The sequence below is a fragment of the Coturnix japonica genome, chromosome 1 (genome assembly GCF_001577835.2).
Source record: "Coturnix japonica isolate 7356 chromosome 1, Coturnix japonica 2.1, whole genome shotgun sequence".
Lineage (NCBI taxonomy): Eukaryota > Metazoa > Chordata > Aves > Galliformes > Phasianidae > Coturnix > Coturnix japonica.
The window spans coordinates 125,189,235-125,210,355 of NC_029516.1; the positions used below are offsets into that span (position 1 = coordinate 125,189,235).

Consider the following 21,121-nt stretch of genomic DNA (forward strand, 5'->3'; position numbering starts at 1 on the left):
CACATCTAAGAGGTTCAGGATTCATGTTTCCCGTTGCTGGCTTTGACGTCCTTGCTGAGACTCACTTGAAAGGATGAGATTCTGCCCGTTGGGGACTTGGCAGCATCAGAGATTCTGTATTCTTGTCCTCCAGCCCTTCAGCCTCAGACATAAAGCACAGGCATCCCAGTCCCCAGGAACTGTGCTGTTTCGGGATCCTTCTCTGCTGATGTTCCCATCAGGACTCAGAAACAAGGCAAGAGCTGCTTATATGCTTGACAACCTGCTTTACAGTTTTCTCTATAAACTCCATTACAAGAGAGGCAGCTCTGGAAACTACACACAAATCAGTAATCCATACGTGCTTGCCACAGTCATTGCTGTTCCTGTTACACTGGACAGATTGCCTTAGGCAGTAAACTGACCAGCTTTCTTAGTATGGCTGGTGGTAAGTGTCCTTGTGTTCATTCTGGGACCAGTTTCCTACTACAGGTTTTTTCATGGAAGGATATGTACACATATGGCTCCCTCTACTTCTGATGGGAAGTGTAAACTTTCATAAGATATTGAGGTCACGAGCTATTCCAGTTGCCATGCATCCAGTCTAGAAAAGATTATGGCTCCCATTCAAATATGAAAGAAAGAATGATTTCTTAGCTAAGTAATTCTCAGAACAGTCAGAGAGAGGATCCACACCCATATCTTTCCTTCCTCTCTAAATGTGCCAATGTCATTCTGCCATTCCCTCGACACTTAAAGTCTTCAGTGTATGACAGTGATTTTACTGTCCAATGCGCTTGCAGCTACTGCACTTCAAGCAGACAGTTTTGTATGGCTGCTTCCTCCTTTGGCATGCATTTCTCCTAGGACAGAGCATTTTCCAGACCAAGTTTGATGCTGGCTAATTCAGGCTGCCCCACTAATAGTGTCCTCTGTCCGTACTTGTTTTGAATGATTGTTTATGGATGTTTCTAGAGAAATAAATTTGTTATCCAGGAAAGAAATGTTTTCATCTTTTTAAGGAGTAAAAGGCTTGTTTGGAGCAAATACAACTGTGCAGTTACATTTGAAACCAAGTTTTTATCTGCCTGCTTCCACAGCAATAGTTGTCCAACCATGCTCTTAATTTATTTTTTTCTCCTTTCTTTCAAAGGCAGCAGAAGATTAACACTTCTAAATCGGGGCTTTAATAGACCAAATTTGAAATTAATGTGAGTGTTGACAACTGAAGATTTGATGTGGAAACAGCGGTTCACAGAGGTAGTATAGGCCAGTTTCCCTCTCAGCAGCGCAGTGTTCTGCCTCAGAAGAAGGTTTGCAATCCTGATTGGACTTTTTGGCTAAATCCTACTTTCTGGCTCACATGGAGTATCTGAGTCTGCTGCTTGCTGTGACACAGCAGGAGCACGCGATGTATCAGCACCCCTTACAAGTTCCTAGACCTTCCAAAATCTCCTTGGTATAACATGGCCTGTTCAGAAGGGCTGATGTGATTAACAGAAAGCACCAAATTGGGCTGTATTAATTCACCAAATTTGGCAGAAGTTCATTCACAATTCACAATTGCAACCTATAAAACTTTATTGAAGAAAATATGGGTGTGTAGAATCCTTTGATTCCAGGTTGCAATATTTTGATTATAATTTCCGTGGGGTATTTTTTTAGCAACATGTGAGGAAATGGCTTATATTTCCTGGTCTTTCTGTACTCATAGAACTTTACTTTGAGGTCTGTCCTCAGATTGCCTTTGTTCTTTGTCAGAATACCAACCATTGAAGTGAAGGTACTTCAATGGATACACAGAGATAACACATTATTAGTGAGTGGAAAAGTTTAAAGAGAACTAGGTATACTTTTCTAGGTTTCTTAAGAGTTTGGCTGAAAGAAACTGTCAAAAGCAAAACTGTGTGAATTCTTGGAGAAGCTGTCTTTCGTTGACTGAAGTTATATTAACATGAGCAATAATGTTTTGGGACAAAAAAAAACGTTATGTGAAAGCATGTGTGTTTTATGTGCGCTGTTTCATATGTATAAAAAAAGGCAGTGGTTCCACCAGGCTAGTATACAAGCTGTATAAATATAGATGGCACATATTTTCCCTTGCTTGTTCTTAAGCACAAGTGGTGTTCAAATTCCTTGAGTCATTAATCATATATTCATTCCAGCACAGAGTGACCCAATGATGTTAAAAGGATGGTTGGAAAAGTCTCCCTTTCTGTTCATTTCTTTCTTCATTTCCCTTTCTCCATCATTTTGGCTTCCAACCTACTTCATGACCTGCCAGTTAGAACCACCATGGGTAGGCATGTATTGCATTTTCTCAGTCAGAGAGCTCACATTTCCTTGGAGCCTCTTGTGACATTGTGCTGTTATGGATGATGAATGGAGCAGAGTAAAGATGCCCTACTCACTCTTCTTCAGTGCTGTCTTCTCCGACTGCATTTTAAAAGCACAACTAAGCTGCAACTACATTTTGTAGTAGGTTGGGTTCTGTGAGCTAGGCACACTCTTGGTGGGCTCCTGTGGATATTTCTTATAGACAAGGGAGAGAGTGAATTGCAGGTACTCATCTGCTATGGGACTGCTCTGCCTGCAAGGTGAATGTGTACTAGAGAGGGCTTGATGTGAACACTGCAGACATAAGCGTCTCTGCCTCTTGACCCTTCTCCAGGTCCTTTCTTCATCCCTGCATCTGTAGGAGAGGAACTGGGAGGTTCATCTACTTATCTTCAGACTCCAGAGCAATTGGGCTGGAGCCCAGATGGCCAAGTCACACATACATGTGTGTGTGACCAAAACTAAAACTAGCACAGCAGTGCTTGTAGGAGATAGTGAGCTTAATTTCTGCCAGGGTGAAGTGAGAGACTGCAGAGGTCTGGGACTCTATGTAGATAGCAGACTTCAGATGTAACTGGTAGAGATGCTATGATGTTTTCTAATTAAATATACACCTAATAATACTTTCTTGGCTAATTAACACACTCTTGTTACTGGTAGTATTAATTCACAATTATATCGCTGCAAGAAACACCGAGCTACAATTCTATTGCTTATTGTTATTAGTAATATTCATAAACAGTTACACTACTATGAATATCTCTTACAAAGAAACCGTTGCTAATTGATTTTTCCTCATTAATCCTAATTTTGTTTGAATCGAATTCCAAGCTGCTGTTTCTTTCACTTGCTGTAATCTGAGCAATTCTAACATTGCAGATTTCAATTATGTAGATGAGACATGAAGCCTTATATCCAGAGGCTGCCTGTTCTCCCCACTGCCCAAACACACTGTTGTGGCACAACAGATCAAAACAAGCATGTCTCTGTATCACTGTTGGTGTAAAATTCCTAGAAATGTATTTTTCCTTGGGAAATAAACACTTTTATGGTACTTTACAGCTACGTATCCCATGTCTAACTTGTAAACTTGGCTGATATACTTGCATTTTATTTCCCTTTGTCTCAGTTATGCACTCATGTGTAGAGTTCATTTTGTCGAGGTTTTACAAGGATCTTTAAAAGATCTATGTTTAAACTTTAAAAGTCTGAAACTATAAAACTTGATACTATAACTTCCCAGTAATGTCAGACTGAATGAATGTGCCATGGTCTGCTTTTGAGAAATTACATATATGCATAGATAATAAAGCAGAAAATGCTACATGTGACTGAAAGCTCCCAGAGACCTACCACTAGCCATCAGAAGTAGAAACTGAGCAATATGGAGAACCCAAGTATCATTCAGAATAGCGACATTATCACTGATATGAAATGTTTTCCATGTATGTTCCCTATCTTTGAAGAAGTCTTCCTGACATTTCATCATATTTAGAATATATGTGCACTAAAGGACAGAAAATGAGAAGAAGAAGAAAAAACAAAACCTCCTAAGATTGTGGAAGCAAACAATTGTGTCCCCACGTTAGCTGCTGGTATTTTTAAAACACTCAGATTTAAAGGTTGGACGATGGTAGTACGCAAACAATAGGTCTTGAACTTCTTCCAGTCAAAATAATATTAGCAGCCTCCAGGTTTTTTTACAAGCGGACAACTGTCTTGCCATAGTTTTCTCCTTAGCAACAGTTTACCAAATTTGGAGTCACTATGCTAATTAAACAAACAAAAAATCCTTATTGTTCTCCTTGCTGTTTTCTCAGCAGGCACAATTGAAGTATCTCGTGATTTAATTACTGCATCTGTCAGTTTGTTACTGCAGTTTGTAAGGCTACAATGTGTTGTTATTTACAGTTTCATTTCTCTAAAATGTTGGGATTAATTCTGATGAGTGACTGCACCACAACTCATTACATTGGTCTCCATGCAGACGTGCATCCTGCAGAGGTGTAGGTTCAAGCAGGCGTTACATTCACATGGCTTCCATAGAAACAAATAGAACTATTCTTCACTTCTGAAAAGGCAGGGGGGAGAAACTCTGAAATTAAAGGTCCTGAGAGAGAGATGTACATTTCATCTGCAAAAAGGAATACAGACATAATAAGCTTGTAACCATCCAGTCATTTAGTTAAAATGGACCAACCTGAACAAGTTGTTAGAGTTTATGAAATGGTCTGGGCTTATTATTTCCTCTAAATAATAGTCTAAACAGAAAGCAGAGTTCAGAACATGACGTAGGGAACTGTTACCTCTGTGAAATCATTTCCTGAATCCAACACCTAACCTCTAAATAGCTTGGGGCATGGTTTCAGTTCTGTGGGCTTGTTTTTGCAGCATGGAATGCCTACTTGTTTCATTAAAAGTAAATACAAAACCGAAACAAAAGTATTTAAATATGTAGAATGAGTTAGAATACAGACAGGAACCCTCTCATGACAAGCGTGTTGGTTTATCTGGGAAACTCTGCATTGCTGTTGCTGTAAGTTTAAGAGCTTGTTGCATAAATACCATCAAAGGAAGGCTTAAGCAATATCTGCCAGATACCTGCTTCATACCTGTTACTTATTTGGCTCTCAGAGTGGAATCTAAAGCCTGGAGCTGTGTTTTGAGGATCTTGATAGTGTAAAGGGAGAAGTGAATACTTGAGAAATCAGCCCCACATGAAGAATGCCAAGCATGACAGTGCTGGTCCCTCTCTCTGCTTCAGGTCCTTGACCCAGAACTAGAAGCAGGAGTGGCAGTATTACAGCCTTTGTGAGCCACAGCATGGCAGCTCAGAGCACCTGCCTTGTTTTGGAGGCTTCTTTCTACCAGTGGCAGCAGCACTGAATGAGGGATTTTGGCTCCAGAACATCTTTCCTGTATCACCAGACTTCGATCTTTACTTCTTCAAACTCTTCATTAGTGATGGGGAATCATATTTTCCCTTTCTCAGCTTGTTTAAGAAGCTGCTATGGGGCACTTTCAGGGGTTCAAGACTTGTGGTGGGCCACAGGTCTTCTTAGTATTCCTAATCCTTAATAAGTGATTACAGTTTTAAAAGTTACACCACAGCATGCACAGCGTCTCTCCTGTTTACATTTCTGAACAAGAGTAACTGTGGCTGCTACTCCTGGTGTGCTAGGTGGAATCTGAGCTGGGATGCCCTGTGGAGTCCTCCCAGGGGTTGTGCAAATCTTGTGATCAGCACATTTGCAGCCCACGACAAGATGGCTATTTGCGAGTAGTACAGATATACCTGCAGCTAACTCTTGGGTTAGGTCTGAATTCTAGGTCACTGTGGTTGGCTACTAGCAAGTTTTGGGTGTCTCTGGAATAGAGAGCCATGAAAAGGAGAGGGCTGAAGCTTGGCTTATGATTTTGAGCATGATATCTATGTCTTCTTTTATGACCACCCATAAATATTGTAAAATATAGCAGGGATTTAGAGCATGCATAGAAGGATGTGCTGCATTGTGACCTAGGACATAGTCCATGTCCCTGAATAATCCAAACAGCTGTTCTTCTGTGACATGATATGTGTTGCACGTGTCAAAGAGATAGGTGAGATATCGCTCAGCATAGAGCTGCAGCATTTTGAAAATGTGGAAGGAAATTAATAGAGTGTCATTATATCTCTTGATCCTCATCTCGAAGAAGTGGAAATCCTCTGGCTGCTGCTTCTGAGTGCAGCTTTAAGAGGTCTCACCAGGTAGTCATAGATCCATAGATCATAGTCATCTAATCCAGGTCTTTGGATTGAATCTACTAATTAACGTTTATTGTATTGTGCCAGATATTGCAGTTGATACCAATTCATTTTTGTCTTTTATGTGTTCTGGTTTGCAGGGTGGAAAGAGTTACACAGGACCATGTGGAGGAAGAGACTGCAGTGGAGGATGTCAGTGTTTCCCTGAAAAAGGAGCCCGCGTAAGTAACCCTTTTTCCTATGTAAAGTTTTCCATGCCATCAGCCCAATGCCACTTGCTATAGGTCAATTTGCATCAGAGCGCTGAGAATATTCGATTTGTGGGTTGTGTCTTTTTCAGGAAAAAGTTACTGTTGTTGCATCTTACTTCTTTGAGAGCATGTAGACTTGAAAAAAAGAAATATATATATATATATACTTTGTTATGAAGTATAACAGATTCTTCTAAAACTACAGGTCAAGAGACCTCACAGAGCTAAATGGTTGTAAACAAAATCACTCAGTAATTTTCTTGAAGTCTTACATATGAAATTGTATCGGGTGAAAAGATACCTCATACAGGTGGTTTCCATTAAATGGAAAGCAGGTCTGCAAGGCCTGAAATTTCTACTGGAAGGAAACTGCCTGGGACTTCCTGGCATTGGGTTGTTTCTGGTACTCTTTTCTTTTAGGGAACAAAGATGAGAGTCGGAGGATGGGAGATGTGGTAAAGGCAATGAGCCACCTGCCCATAAAGCTCTGAGCAGTTGGGCAGTTCTTTTGTGGCTCAAAGCTCTGGCTGGCAGGCTCCTTTTGTACACCATGGTCTTTTGCAGCTGAGACAGTGACTCAGCCTTTTCCATCCACCCATCCCTAAGAATAGGCCAGGCAAGAGATGTGGCAGATCATGTGCTTTCTGCTATCACTCTTACTTTCTTCCATGCAGCAGGCTGTCAGTTCCCATTCCCATCGCATTCCTCAAGCTTGACTCCTCGTCTGAGTGGGGAAGAGATGGTAGCAAAGTCACTGTGTAGGTGGAAGGCAAGGAACACTCTTGTTTACTGCATGTCCTGATGTCTCTGTGGAAGTCAGATGATCCCATGGTTACCATGTCATAAGCCCTGCAATTGTTATACTCCCTTTCTCTGACCACGGTCTGCTCATGATCTGCTTCCCATTGCAATAACCTAATGACAAACTGACGACACTGAGGTCAAACAAATCATTCCCCCGAGGCGCAGCTTCTGCAGGGGCTCTCTCCAGCTGTTATTGCCCTTCCCTGATCATTCATCACATGAAGCTTAGCAGATGCCTCCTGCAACTTCCCTCCAAGGGCACTGAAAGCCAACTGTTGCTGTGTGAAATGGCTTTAAGCATGATACTGCTATGCTTCTCTTCAGCGGGATTTTTGTTGTTGATCTAAGGTAAAGCATGGACCTCCTAGTTCTCCACTAACGTTCATGAAAATTATCATCTGTTGAAAAACTACAGACTTCTGTGACGAACAAAATTTTCTCCTTTCTTTTGACTGTGAATAACCCTTAATTTCAAGTTGCTATGTCTGCAGGAAAAGAGAAGTAGCTAAACAAAAGCAATTGCATAGGTTAGAAAAGCCAAAAATGTGAAGCTGTCAAAGCAGAGAATCACCCAAGTGCTACAGAAATTTAGTTGCTTCATATCTAGGTTAGGAGACAAAGGCATACTTTGTGTACTCACTCTCTGCTCTCACTCTCACTTATGTCAGGGAAGCAAGTAATCCTGCTGACTAAACACACTGATTAAATGGACACTGAAAAGGGGAAAAAGAGGATGTGATAAAACATTGATTACATTTTTCATTGAGTACGTTTTGTGGTTAGTGGTGGAAATTGTGGAGGATTACTGGGGAAAGTGATTTAAAGGCTTCAAAAATTGTATTTAAATTCTCTGCAACTATATACCTCACTCTGAGTCAGCATACTGTGCGTGTATTTTGTGTCTGCTTGTCTCCTCAGATGTCACAGCCTTGGTGAAACATCTGGTTTAAGAAACAAGAGTGGCCTTTAGAGACTAGTCAAATTTGGCATAGCTTCTGGTCTCATGCTCAGTCCTCAATGGGAATATTTATTTTCACAGAACCTCTGTATAATCTGGCACGACACACGTTTTCTGTTTGAGGTGACTCATTACATGCACAATAGACATATTGCATGTTTGTACTTGTAAGAGTGCCTGAAGCAGCCTACTGGAGCCTGCTTGTTTGGTGACTCTGTGTCAGGTACAGCACAGCTGTCACTTGCAGGGTGTCTGGAATTCAGGTAGAAGTAGTGTTGCAAGAGCCAGCAGCCAAAGGCAATACCATCACCTTGCCATACAGTGTAAGTAAGTGCACATTCTTCTCATAGCACATCTCTCAAAACCAGGCAAACAAAAGCACTTCCTTCAGCTTTCTGCTGCTGAATGTTTATGAGAAACCGTTGAATGAAGTAAATTTACTGGAGTGGTAAATACTATCGCAAAATATGGCAGTAGAAAAGGTCTGAGGAAACCTCTATCTTTTTATTCATATATGGTTCTGCTTCATTTTCTGCCTTTGGTTAAGTTACAATCTTAAGGTACAGCATTTAGATAAAGATTTTTTCCTTATTGTCTTAATCCAATTGCACTGTTTTTAACTAAGTGCTTTGTTACTGAAATATGCTCAGTGCTATCTTCTTGAGGCTCTGTGCTAGAGGTACAGAGGCACTGTCTTTCCAGATGTGTGAGGATTCAGCCAGACTCTGGTGATGTGTGCCAGGTCTCCAGATGCATGATGGCTGGAAGCCCTATCATCTGCACCAGTATTGGTTTAAAACTAGTAACTCTATACGTGAAGGCACAGAGACATTGAATCATGTATCAGGCTGGCATTTTCTAGGGACAAAAGGCCATCTAGCACAAGTCAGTGCACCCAACAGTTCTGCCAGAAAAGAGTTACAGTATTCCTGTATGTGATTTTTACTATTTCCAGCCTTTTTTGGCTGAGCTTGGCCATGAAGCTTTCTCTGGGCTCCCAGATGGAGCCCGGTGAAATCCATTGGGTATGTGAAAATGAAATGACAGAAGCTTGACCTACTTGCCGCGGTGATGAGGAGCCTCTGCAGCAAGGCAAATGGAGTAGCTAATGTGCAAGCTTCCACCTCTCATATGGGCTGGGAGCTTGGGTATGGCACTTTCTGCCTCATTCCCATGAGGAAAACAGATCTGATTCAGACCTTCAGAGAATCACAGGACATCACAAAGTGATGGCCACTCTGCAATTCACAGCTCAGAGAAGTCTCTAAAGGCATGTCTTCTCAAGGCCACACATGATTCCCTTGAAGTTGCCACCTTCTGCTTTGCTTTTGAGTTGATGCCTCCAGAGCAAAAAGAAGAAAGAGAACTTCTTCCATAAGATGTTATTTTTTCTACTGTCTATTGACACCCAAGTCTTTGTTCCTGTTCACAGCAGGAACCTAGTTCAAACCTAGGTGTGTAATTACTGTTAGCTGGATACAAATATCCAGTCTTCAAAGGTCTGATCATACCTTATGGCCAGCTGAACAGTCATCCGGCCATTCTTGCAGCTGGCAAATCCCTCAGCAGAGATGTATTGAGAATCCAACTTCATATATATATACCTTGTATATATATATATATACCTTGTACTAAAGGTGTGTATATACACACATTTAAAGTATGTTAAAACATGAATGCACTTAAGTAGGAAATAACTCATTTCAGTACAATGGCCAACTGTTTGACCTGTTGAAGTTCATAATCACCCTCAGTTCATAATCAGCCTAGAGGGCTTTGTAGAAAGTCGAAATGAATAGCAATATTTTTGATCTTTCTGTAGGGAAAATGCACTCTATAGAAATCTAGCTTTGTGCTTTCAGTCTGAAGCAAGTGTCAAGCACTGAGTGTGCTGTTGGTTTTGCAGGGGATTGGAATAATGGTAACTGAAATGAAAGGAGAGCTTCGTGTTCCCATGAAGGCCACTTTATGGGAATGCCAAAACATTTCTTTTTAATCAGGACTAATTCACTAAATGAAATTTAATTCACTAAAGCTCCTTTATAGATATTTGTTGTATTGCTTTTACTAACGCAATGGCCAAGGTTACGTTATTATTTGTACACATATAATCATTCCTTTCTGCTTTTGAGTGCTGTACAATTGTGAAATCCAGTGTCTGATCTTAACTTACAAGCATTTTCCATACAAGCTTAAATCTTAACACATGGACTACATCAAGCAGATGTTTTCTTCTGTAGTTAAATGAAGTCAACAAAATGCAACACTTAAATATTCTAAACTCACTTCCATTCTTATACCCTTAGGGAAACGGTTAAAACCAGTAAAATAATTTTATTAACTGTTAATGTAATTTTTGAACTTCACAATAAACCATGTTCTCAGGTGGCATAATGGCAGTAGCTCCTTGGTAACTCATGGTTCGTGTAAGTTGATATATCTGATGAAATCTGATATTTTACCCTTTTTTAATAAGAATGTGAGAAGTTTCTTCCCGTTGTCTACCCTTAGTACATCTAGCCCATTACTCTGTCCATAACAGTGATGGTAGAATGTTCTATTTAGGGAGAGCTCATCTTTCTGCGGTCCATTCCCTTGTAACCAAAATCATACTGTTAGAGGTGTGACGTATTTCTCTATTTCTTTAGTATTTATGTTTCTCCCTGAATTGATCTAGTCCTTTTCTGGAGCTGCTGTGTGTCTTTATAACCTCCTGTGCCAATTAGTTCACTAATCAAATAAAATGAAATTACTGCCCAGCCTCTTCTAAGCCAGTTTCCCTCTAGTTTCATCAAGCACACCCTATTCCTAGTACTGTAAGTTTGGGAAAGGAACAGTTCTGCATTTACTTTGCTTCCTGCTTCCAGAATTATGTAAACCTCAATAATTTCCCCTCTGCACTTTCTTTTGTCCTAAAAGGAAGAGTCCCAGCCTCCTTAAAAGGCAGCACTCCAACCCCTCATCCCTTTATTCTTTTCTCTCTTGTCTGTGAGAATGTGCAGTGGTATGAGTGCACCAAGGTCTTCCTTAGCAGCAAAATGACACTGTGTTTTCTTTTCCATACACTCCTGAGACTTGCCAGTACTGAAGTTTAACTGCCCCCCCTAGTTTGGTGAAGTCCTTCTGGATCCCCCCATCACCAGCATGGCATTTGACAACTTGATATCAGCTAGTATCATCTACAGACTTGTATGTTTCACAGTTCAGACCCTGTTGCATCTCCATGTAGAAATGTGACTACCAAGCACTATTCCTTTCTTCTTATCTCTTAGACTATGGTCCATAAAAGCAACTCTCTCCCAAACCTAGAGGCATTTATTTTAGAATGTGTTGGTGAATAATGTTTTCAGAGCCATATTGAAAATCCAATTACATTATGGTTATTGAGTCCTTCTTTACCATGCATATCCTTGTGCTCAGATACAGTGTTCTTTCTGGCCGATGACTGCCTGGCCAAGCAAGGAAGTCAGACAACCTGGCCCACAGTTCCCATTCTCTCCTCTTGAGTCTGTTTTTCACATGGAAGTTGAGTGGCACCAACCATGACTGTTTGCAGTGCTGTTTCCACACCTTAGTCAGCAACTCTGTAGTTTCACACTGAGTTTCTTCAAAAGCCTCATGTGATTGTCACCACTTCTGCTCACTTACTATGGTCTGCCTTATCTATTTTATCTTCTGCTTCCTCTATATTTACATGAAATTAATCTGGCTCAAAGAACAGCTTGAATTCCAGACTATCTCAAACGCCTTCAGCATTGAAGACCTTTGCAAAGGTTTCCCTGAGTTCTGCTGTGGTCTTGCTGTCCCCAAGTGCTTCTTTTAGGCCTTTGACATATTGTGATATCCTTACTTCTGTTTATGGCTTCTTGCTTTGCTTTTTACTATCAGCTTGATGATATTCTGCAAACTGTTGGCATGCTTTTTCAGACATCCCAATTGCCAGTTACACTTGATCTGTTTTTTATGAGCTTTCTTATTCATTTGAGTAATTTTTAAAACATTAACCTTTTTCCCTGCAAAACCCCCTGTAGCATTTTTATGAGCTGTGCAGGGGTTTTATTGAACTGCTTTATTTTCTTTTTGATATGTGAAACAGTTTACCAGGATTTTTAATACGGTGTTTTTGAAAAGCCTCCAGGTTACTTTAAGCTTCCTGCCTTTTGGATTGCTTTTATAGGTTTTTACTATTTGTCTGATTTTTATGTATTTCCCCTTCTTGAAACTGAATATCTGTGTGATGCATTTGCTTGGCTTGCTCCATCTGACTATGTTATGAAGTTAAAGTTGTGTTGTGAAGCTATTACAGTGCATTCTCCCACTAGTACCTCTTGAACCAGGTCCTGTGCACTCAAGACTAGATCCAGAGAGGCATTGTTTCTTGTGGTTTCCAGGACTCAAGAATGACTGTGTCCAAATATTTTATCTGTTTGTCTCCTCTGAATGAGGTGTTGTGTCTGACTGCATGTGGGTAAGTGAAATAGCCAGTATTACTGACCTAGTTTTCCAACTTCTCTAATTTCTTAGAATACCTCATGATTGTTGTCTTTAACAGGGAGTCCCAAATGTAAACAAAGTGCTGGTTTTCTGTTATTTCCCCCTACAGGAATTCCCTCCTTTGTCCCCTGTTATTTTTTCTGTTACACTTCGTATTAGCCTTCACATCCTGTGCCATTGCTCTGCCTGTACCTTGTCTCTTGTCATTCTAGTAAAGCTGACAGCCTAGCAACTCAGTATGCCACTGATTATTCACCTCCCACCAGCCTGAGATGCCTCCTGCAACAGAACTGTCATAATTTCCTACTCCTATTTTTTACATCTCTAACATTGCTACAGAATCACAGAATTACAAAACACTTGGGCTGGAAGTAAGGAGCATCCAGTTCCAACCCCCTGTGGTAGTCAGGGTTCCACCTAGTCTAGATGAGGCTGCCCAGGGCCCCATCCAACATGGCCTTGAACACCTCCAGGAATGGGGATCCACAGCTTCTCTGAACAACCTGTTCCAATACCTCTCCAGCCTCCAAGCAATGAATTTTCCCCTATTATCTAATCAAAATCTCCCTTAGTTTGATTTAAAACCTTCCACCTTTGTCCTATCACTGCCTGCCCAAGTAAAAAAAGTCATTCTCCATTTTTTTTATAAGCCCCTTTAAGTACCAAGAGGAAAGCACTTAAAGATTTTACCTATTATCTGTTCCAGGTGCCAGTCAAGTGGCATTGTGAATAGTGTTATTTACCTTTCCTATTTATTATTTTTATTGTATTTATTTCCTTCCTTGCTTTTCAGGAATCTACTGAGCATCAGCTGTGTTTCTCTCTCAAGTTTCTTGAATCCAGGACAGACCATGCCTGTCAGTCTTTCCCCTGTTTCTAGTTTAACTATTTCTCTGTGACATTTCTGACTCTCAGTAACAGCAGCTGCGTTCCATTGTGTCAGAAGACCAGCTCGTTCCCCTCGTGCTTCTTGCTTTTGTTTTAGTTTGCCCATACATCAGTCCTCCACAGAGTAGCCCTGCATTAATCCCATAGGACATCATGACCACCAGTTCTTCCATTTTTACCACCACAAATACCAAACTGGACATCTCATAGGTTCTGCAAACTTAACACAACACACCTTGTTCTTTCTGTGCAACAGATTGAGTGGTCCCTGCTCTGTTGTGCAGCTTTTGCCCTCATCCCAACCTTAAAATATGTTAGCACTTGAAAACTTATATTACTATAACTTCCCATTTGAGTGGTATTACTCTGTTTTTTCTCTGCTCTACTCATATCAAGCTAAGTAACAACACAGAAGATCTGGCCTTGATGAGATGTGTCTAGGAATTGTGAGGAGAAGAAAAGCTGACCTAAGCCTCAGTACACAGCCTGATAGAGATTTCTGAGCCCATGCAAGTTCCACTGCCTTTGGATAAAGGAACCACCTTGCCAGTTCATACACCGCTCAAACATCCTCAGGAAGCCACTTAACAATCATTTAAGGAAGCCACTTAACAATCAATTACCCAAACATGTACCCACCACTAATGGAAGCCCTACCGATCATGCAATGCATGCGATACTCACCATGCTTACATGCCTTGCAATGGCCTACCCTTGCTTGTCTTTCTCTTTTTTATCTTACTTTCCCTAATTATTTGGAAAGCGTCCTGCTTGCTGTTCAGTTTTTTCGTTCATGCAAAGCATTGGTGAGCTCAGTCATGCATCATCAAAAGTACTGTCAGGTTCTGTGCCTGAGTGATGTGCTACCTTTATGTGGTATCACAAAAACAAAAGATACTTCAAGATATCATATTGCTTCGTAGGCCATGAGCTTTCTATCTATCTCTGACAGCTCTTAGAAAGGGGCGCTGTCTCAAAAAGAAGGTATTTACAGTGGTGGTGGATTTAAGTGCAAAATACTGGTAGTGCTAATAAGCATTATGCATTGACAGGAAGATACCTTTAATTATTCTAACACTTCATTCAAGTCTGGTACGCTGTTTTGGGATTTAATTTTTTTTTAGGCTATTCAATATATTAGCGGAGAGCAGCATATCTGTGACTGGGAAAGGAAGGCAAAAGGAGTGCAATCAAAAAAGGCATTAAATAGTGTGAACCTACATTTTGCTTTCAGTTGCAGAAATACAGTTCCCTTTTACATACACGTTTGAGGGTACGGTTTCAAATGCATGCTTTTGTTTATGTTTATACTTGCCAAACACTGCCTTATAAGGTCTTAACGGCATACACAAGTCCTTAAATACTTGACACTGTTCCATAGGCATCTAAACTTTGAGTTTAAGGCTTAATTACAGGAGCTGTTAGCAGTGTATAGGCTCATAATCTTGAGTTAGATAGCAGAGGCAGGCAGGCAGGATACAGGTTTGCTTGATATAGCATGATTTTAGTCAGTCTGGAAGTTAATGCTTTATGACTTCATGTTTTATTTAATGAAAATTGCTTAATCTAGATTACAGTGACTATCAATCAAACACTGTAGCTAGGTACTCATGTTTGTTGTTATTCACTATTCTTTCGTACATTTGTCCTGACATTTTTTGAGAGAAATATGCATGTTCCCTCTTCTTTTTTAACTCTGTTTGTACAAGTTTAATCAACATCAGAGATCTTAGTGAACTGGTGTATGGAGGTTAGGTAACTTTCCCATGAGCAAGAAGCAATGAATCCTCTCTATATGTGTTCTACAAAAATCTACGATTTCAGAAAACTCAGTGAATGGCTTCCTAAATAGCAGTTTCAAACAAACAAGCAAACAAAAAGAAAAGTATAGAAGAAAAAGCAGAGCATTTTCATACATATAGAAAAACAATTAAATCATATCTACATTTGTAAATGTTCAGAATATTTGTTGAAAAGTTAAATAAATCTGAAATCTCCTAAATAAATATATGTGCACATCAACAAAAGATTATTTTTTCTTCCATTTTACTCTTTTATTGTGTGGAGCATTCTGGTTCAGCCAGATATGAAACATCTTTTGCTTCAGCAAAGACAATTCTGAAAGCAGAATCCCCCCAAAACCTTAGTACAAGAGCAGAAGAATGGTACTTGACTGAAATGCTCTCCAAAGTTTGTATCCAGTTTCTTTACTTCCTTGGGCCGCTTCATCTGCTTCCCCATATTCATTGCATTTTCTCCAGCAAAGTACTATAGTACAGATAATGCACTTCTTCTCCAAAACCTGTTGACCTACATTAGTGCAGATACTTCTACAAACTTGTCCTGAAAACCTTTGCAAGTTCAGCTGTTGTGACAAGAGAACAAAGCAGCAGCGTTGGACAAAGCTCAAGAATTAATATCATCCATCAAAGTGAATACCAAGGTTGCAGTTCAAACAAAACTGTGACTAAAGTAAATGGGCTGAATTAACTCTATTTGTAATGCAGGTTGAGCTCTTGTATTTGAAATGACACAACCTGATGCCTTTTGCATTAGCTGTATATCCCCTTGATTTGTGGGCTTGTTACAGCCAAGTAAGAAAACAAATCTTACAGTGGTTTGATAAGATATTCCACTGATATTTTAGGAATTTGCTTTGAGGGCAGCATTTTTAAGAGTGAATTTGGCCGTGTGCATATCACAAACTTGAGTGAGAGGTGGAGAACCAAAGCAAGACAAAGCACACTAAAGAATCTAGAAACATTGTCCAGGAGGTAAAACAAAACTTTAGATTTAACTTTAGAATACATAACTGCAGGAATGAAATAATAGAAAGGAAACTTTTAAATGTTAGCTGTCTGGCTGGAGATGTATTGTAGAAAACTAACGTGGTGACAATAGCTGAAACTGGAATGAAAAGCCTTTGGTTGCTATTCACAATAATTTTTATTGATATTTTTGTTTATTTTTCACATAGGAATCACACTTCATTATGGAGGTGAAATGCAGTGTCTGGATTGTGCTGTCCATTTAGTTAGACTTTTAGGCTTCAATTTCTGGTGCACCAAATGCACAAAAAGACTTTTCAACAGGTTCTGGCACTTACTGATAGCAGTAGTTGAAAGAACGTGCAGGCTGTGGATGATAGCCTTGCTCTGCAACGAGGTAGTCCGCATAGTCCTCCAAGGAAGATAATCCAGGCCATTTTGTAGTGCTTAAATTGCACTCTAGAGAGTGTGAATGGTTTCTCATGACATGTATCCAAGGCTTTACAAGTTTCTCAGATAGTGCTCGTTTCTATTTTCTGCATTTTTGTCACAAGGGAGCAAGTACCACTGACCTATTTTCCTTTTGTCTTATTCGGTAAGTACCAAACTATTAATGGAATCCTTTGAGTCTGACCTGGACAGATCAGGAATGTGGGAATAGACAGGCTGTCATCATGTAAAGCTTCTGTCTAGGCTGACAGAGCTCATTCTCAGCATTTCCTTAATGACACTTCAGAGAAGAAATGTTCCTTGTTTACCTCAGTTTGTGTGTAAGGATTCTGAAGGCTTTTCAAGTGTCATCACATAATGAGCAGAGCTGTAGAAGTATATGTAAGTGCTCCCATTACATTGATCCGTAAAAGGATGATGAGTATTAAAATACCTTAAAATTAGATACTTTGCTTTTCTCCATCCAGAGTACAGTCTAATATGGATTTGGATACATCCTCATTATTCCCTTTTTATATAAATATTATTTTTTCCCATCTAAACTACCTCTTGCTTTAGGCTGTTTCCCAGTTTCTAGATCCTCTCTACTTCTCTATTATTTTATGGCCTTTCTGTCGTCTGCTCCCAGAACTGTCCCTACCTTACTCTAAATTATCCATAACATCATTTCCTGTGCCATTTCACCACCCTTTTCATATTAAAAGCTTCCCATAAAGCACTTTTATTCTTTGTAGCCCGGAAGAGGAATGAAGTAAGTCAGTTCTATGAGATGAACGCTTCCCTCCAGAACACAGAGTGCAATGGGCAAAAACTCGAACACAGGAAATTCCATGCAAACATGAGAAATAACTTCTTTTCTGTGGGAGTTACAGAGCAATGGAGCAGGCTGCCTAGATATGTTGGGGAGTCTCATTCTCTGGAGATATTCAAAGCCTACCTGGACACTTTCCTGTGCTACCTGCTCTAGGGAACCTGCTTTAGCAGGGGGGTTGGACTCAATGATCTCCAGAGCTCCTTTCCAACCCTTCTGGTTCTGTGACTGCGTGGTCCTCACTGCTGGCTGTGTTTGCCTTTGGGAGGATGTAAGTTCTTTGGGGCAGGAACTACTTGCATTTATCTCTGTGCACAGTTCCAAGAGCATTGTTAGCACTCTTGTATTAATAAAAGAGGTAGCACACCATGGAGCACTGTGATAGTTTCCTTCAAGTAGATGAGAGCTCCAGCAAAAAAAAGGCCCAACGGCACTGCACCATTTTGTGGCTGTTGGACCCATATATATCTTCATAACTGATATTTAGTGAGGGCATGCGCCTGGCATGCTGGTTTATGGTTAGAACACATTCTCCAAAGTAACTACTTCAGCTCCTGGACTGCATTGCTACTGCAGCATTTCTCACCTCTGTAAGACAGACTTCTTACACACTTACTTCTGGCACACTTGTACAGCTTAACACTGCCTTGCACTATTTTCCACAGCTTTTATTTCATTAGAATCGTAGAATCATTAAAGTTGGAAAAAACCAATAAGATCATATAGGCCAATTGTCAGCATGTCACCACCATACCCAGTAAACTATGTCCTTGTGTTCGCTTTATATTTGCTGTGGACTTTGCATGGGGAAAAGAAGGACAGGTAAGCAGGCAAGCACTGTGGTGTCCCTTCAAAGGTAAGCAGTGGCTGAAGAGAAGTCCATTTGTTTTCCCTTCTGTCACTAAACCCAATGACAGGGTTTGAACTCTGCTAACTCACACTTGGTCCTTCCAGCATGGTGCATGACACACTGTGTGGCCACAGCTGAATGCAGCCGCTTGGGGTCTGCTGAACCACAGCTCTCTGTGCAAGCCCTCCCTCTCTCTCAGCTGGCTTACTTCTTTCAAACAGTTGCAGAGTTGGTTTTGCTAAATGACATAAGGTTGCAATAAATCAAGCGAGAAGTCTTGTGTTGTGCTTCCTACTGTATGGGAGAGGTCCATGTGGTTTAATTGCTTCCTCAAAGCTTCAGATATATGTGTATAAAATCTCTGAAGTCATGTGCAACTGCCAAGATCCTATGGTGTGGTTTGAAAAATTCATGCAGTGAACTCTCAGACAGTGCAGATGTGCTATGAAATGTAAATGTAAAGTGAAAGAAGCCAGCTTATCCAGTTAAATAATGTTAAAATTAGAGCAGTTGATTCAGAGAAAGAGATTGCTCAGCAGAAAGAAGTGAGAAAGAAAGCTTTCTCAAGTGGGGAGGGATAGAGTCATTTGTCTTCGGAGGGGATGGGAGGAAAACATTAAGATCCATGGGAAGACAGCAGAGCAGCCTGAGGAGAGCAAACACATCTAAGAAAACCACATGGTGAACTGTAAAAGCAATTGAAAAATGTCATCACATTTTCAACATCACACAGTTGCTCTTAGCAGTAAACAGTTAACCACCATAGAAAATTCTGCCAACAAAATGAGCTGTCCCTGTGCTGACAGGCAAAAAATGCAGAGGTGAGCAAACATCTATAGGTGATGGCTGTGTTGGTGTGCAGTGTGAGCGAGGAGCAGATGTCCTGAGCCCACTGCTTCCTCCTCCCTATTCCCTCAGCACCTCAACTGGGGCTGCATCAGGCCTTTCTCTGGGCAACAAGAGAACAAGAGTGGTGGTGGTTCCCAATCTAGTGTTCATGGCCAAGGAGAGTGGGGCTCTCCCTCAGCACCGCTGGGTGCTGCTGGCCACAGAGCTACGTCCTTAGGCCTGGCAGGGACATAGCGGCATATTTTCTATTTGGCACAAGGGCTTGAGCATCTCTTGAGGAGGAGAACAGTATGTGTTGAAGCAGTGTTTTTAAAGATACAAGGTACCTCTGCAAATGCTGGGGCCTGGTCTGCAGCGGTAACCTCAGCCAAATGTGCTGAAGCTCAGGCTCACATTTGCTGCCCAAGCTGACTAGCCCTGTGAGTGGGAACACTGCCCCAGGAGGATAACACACTTCAGTCTGTCTACATACCACCGCTGTGGTGTGCAGTGTGCAGAACAAGAAACATGCAGCAGGGGCTGTGGCCCTCCCACACAGAGGTTGGGATGGTTTCCCTCCATCTTCATCCTTGGTGGGAGCAGTCCTCACTGAAAAGCACGCTAAAAAGCTCTGCTGTGGTGGGAGCTGCACACTTTTATAACCATGAAGGGTGTGTGTTGTTATCACGGTAGTAACTTTATTAAGGCAACAGTTCCTGCAAGGCAATGTTTCTTCTATCACCTTTATATGCAGTCAACGTCTATAGCTTCTGAATAATTTCACTGTGTCCTAATTAAACCTTAAATGCCATTCTCATAAGTAAGCATTAAGAACATCTCTGTATGCTGAAGAATCTTCAGTGCTCTGGTGTGGATATGCACATTGTCCTGCCTGCAGCCTCTACAGCTAGGTGCATTTGCACAGCTGTGGTATAACTAGTTGCTGTTTGCTCTCCCCCTTGCAGACACTTTGTTCTGTGTTTTCCCTGTAAGGATTTTCCTTCTCTCTCTATTCTTAGTCCCTGTGTTGATTTATACATTGTGTAACCTCACCAACTTCAAAGATGTTTTGTGTGCTGTAAATCTGTGCACCAACAAGCTGAATAAAGCCTTGCTCAGTAAGCCATAATTGTAAAGCTGAATGTCTTCCTATGTCTGTGTACTAAATCAACATGATTCCTTTTCACCTTTGCAGGAATATATATGCTTCTCTGACAGGAATACTCTTGCAGGCACTCATGAATCCTTTGCTTCAAGTAATCTTTGATATAGAAATCTTTCATGCTGTAAAATCTTCCTGTTATTCTGATCTAAATCCTGAAGACTATGCATTTAGTGGTTGCATATCTGCTGGCTGTGTCTGATGGAGCACAATCTCTTTTTCATTTCAGTTAAAAGCATTCCAGTAATGAAATTCAACACTTAGGATTAGATTATAATTGTTCGTCTATTCTTGCAGTTTGGTTAAGCAAACAGATACAGCAATATTCAGAAAGAAAATTGGTCATTTTGTGTTTTCTCAAGTGTTATAAACTTTTCTTAACATTGGTTAAAATTTAACTTAAGCCTAGAGCTTTAGTGACATTGAGTTCAGGGAGAATTTCACCTGAATTTGTTCATTTGGAAAGCAAGTCAGTCCTCTGGTCCTACAGCAACTGTGAATTGACCAGCTCCTCAAGTGAGTACATGATACCATTTCAGCATGTATTGCAAATTAATCCCCTTAGGTTTAGGCACATGTAAAAACATCCAGGAGGTATTCCACCTGAGCTGTGCATTCTCTGAATAAGATCACAATACTTTTCACAATTCACAGTCTGAAATAATGCAAGAGAAGCATTTCTGGTGTCATAATTTGTTATTGTGGCTGTTGGACTGATTAGTTTTCAAAACTGAAATTTGGGAAGAGGTAAGGTTGGGCTTTTTAAGAGCTAAGAAAGTGTCTAAGTGTTCAGGGA

The 21,121-nt window shown here is 40.6% G+C and overlaps 1 protein-coding gene across 3 annotated transcripts in view; it reads left to right on the top strand.

The window, feature by feature from the left end:
- The window catches only part of COL4A2 (collagen type IV alpha 2 chain), a 127,864-nt gene that overhangs the window by 31,633 nt on the left and 75,110 nt on the right, over positions 1 to 21,121 (top strand). For all 3 annotated transcript variants that reach the window (XM_015851419.1, XM_015851420.1, XM_015851421.1), the window contains exon 4: positions 6,202 to 6,282. In XM_015851419.1, coding sequence (XP_015706905.1) covers positions 6,202 to 6,282 — 81 coding nt within the window. The remainder of the gene's footprint in view (positions 1 to 6,201; positions 6,283 to 21,121) is intronic.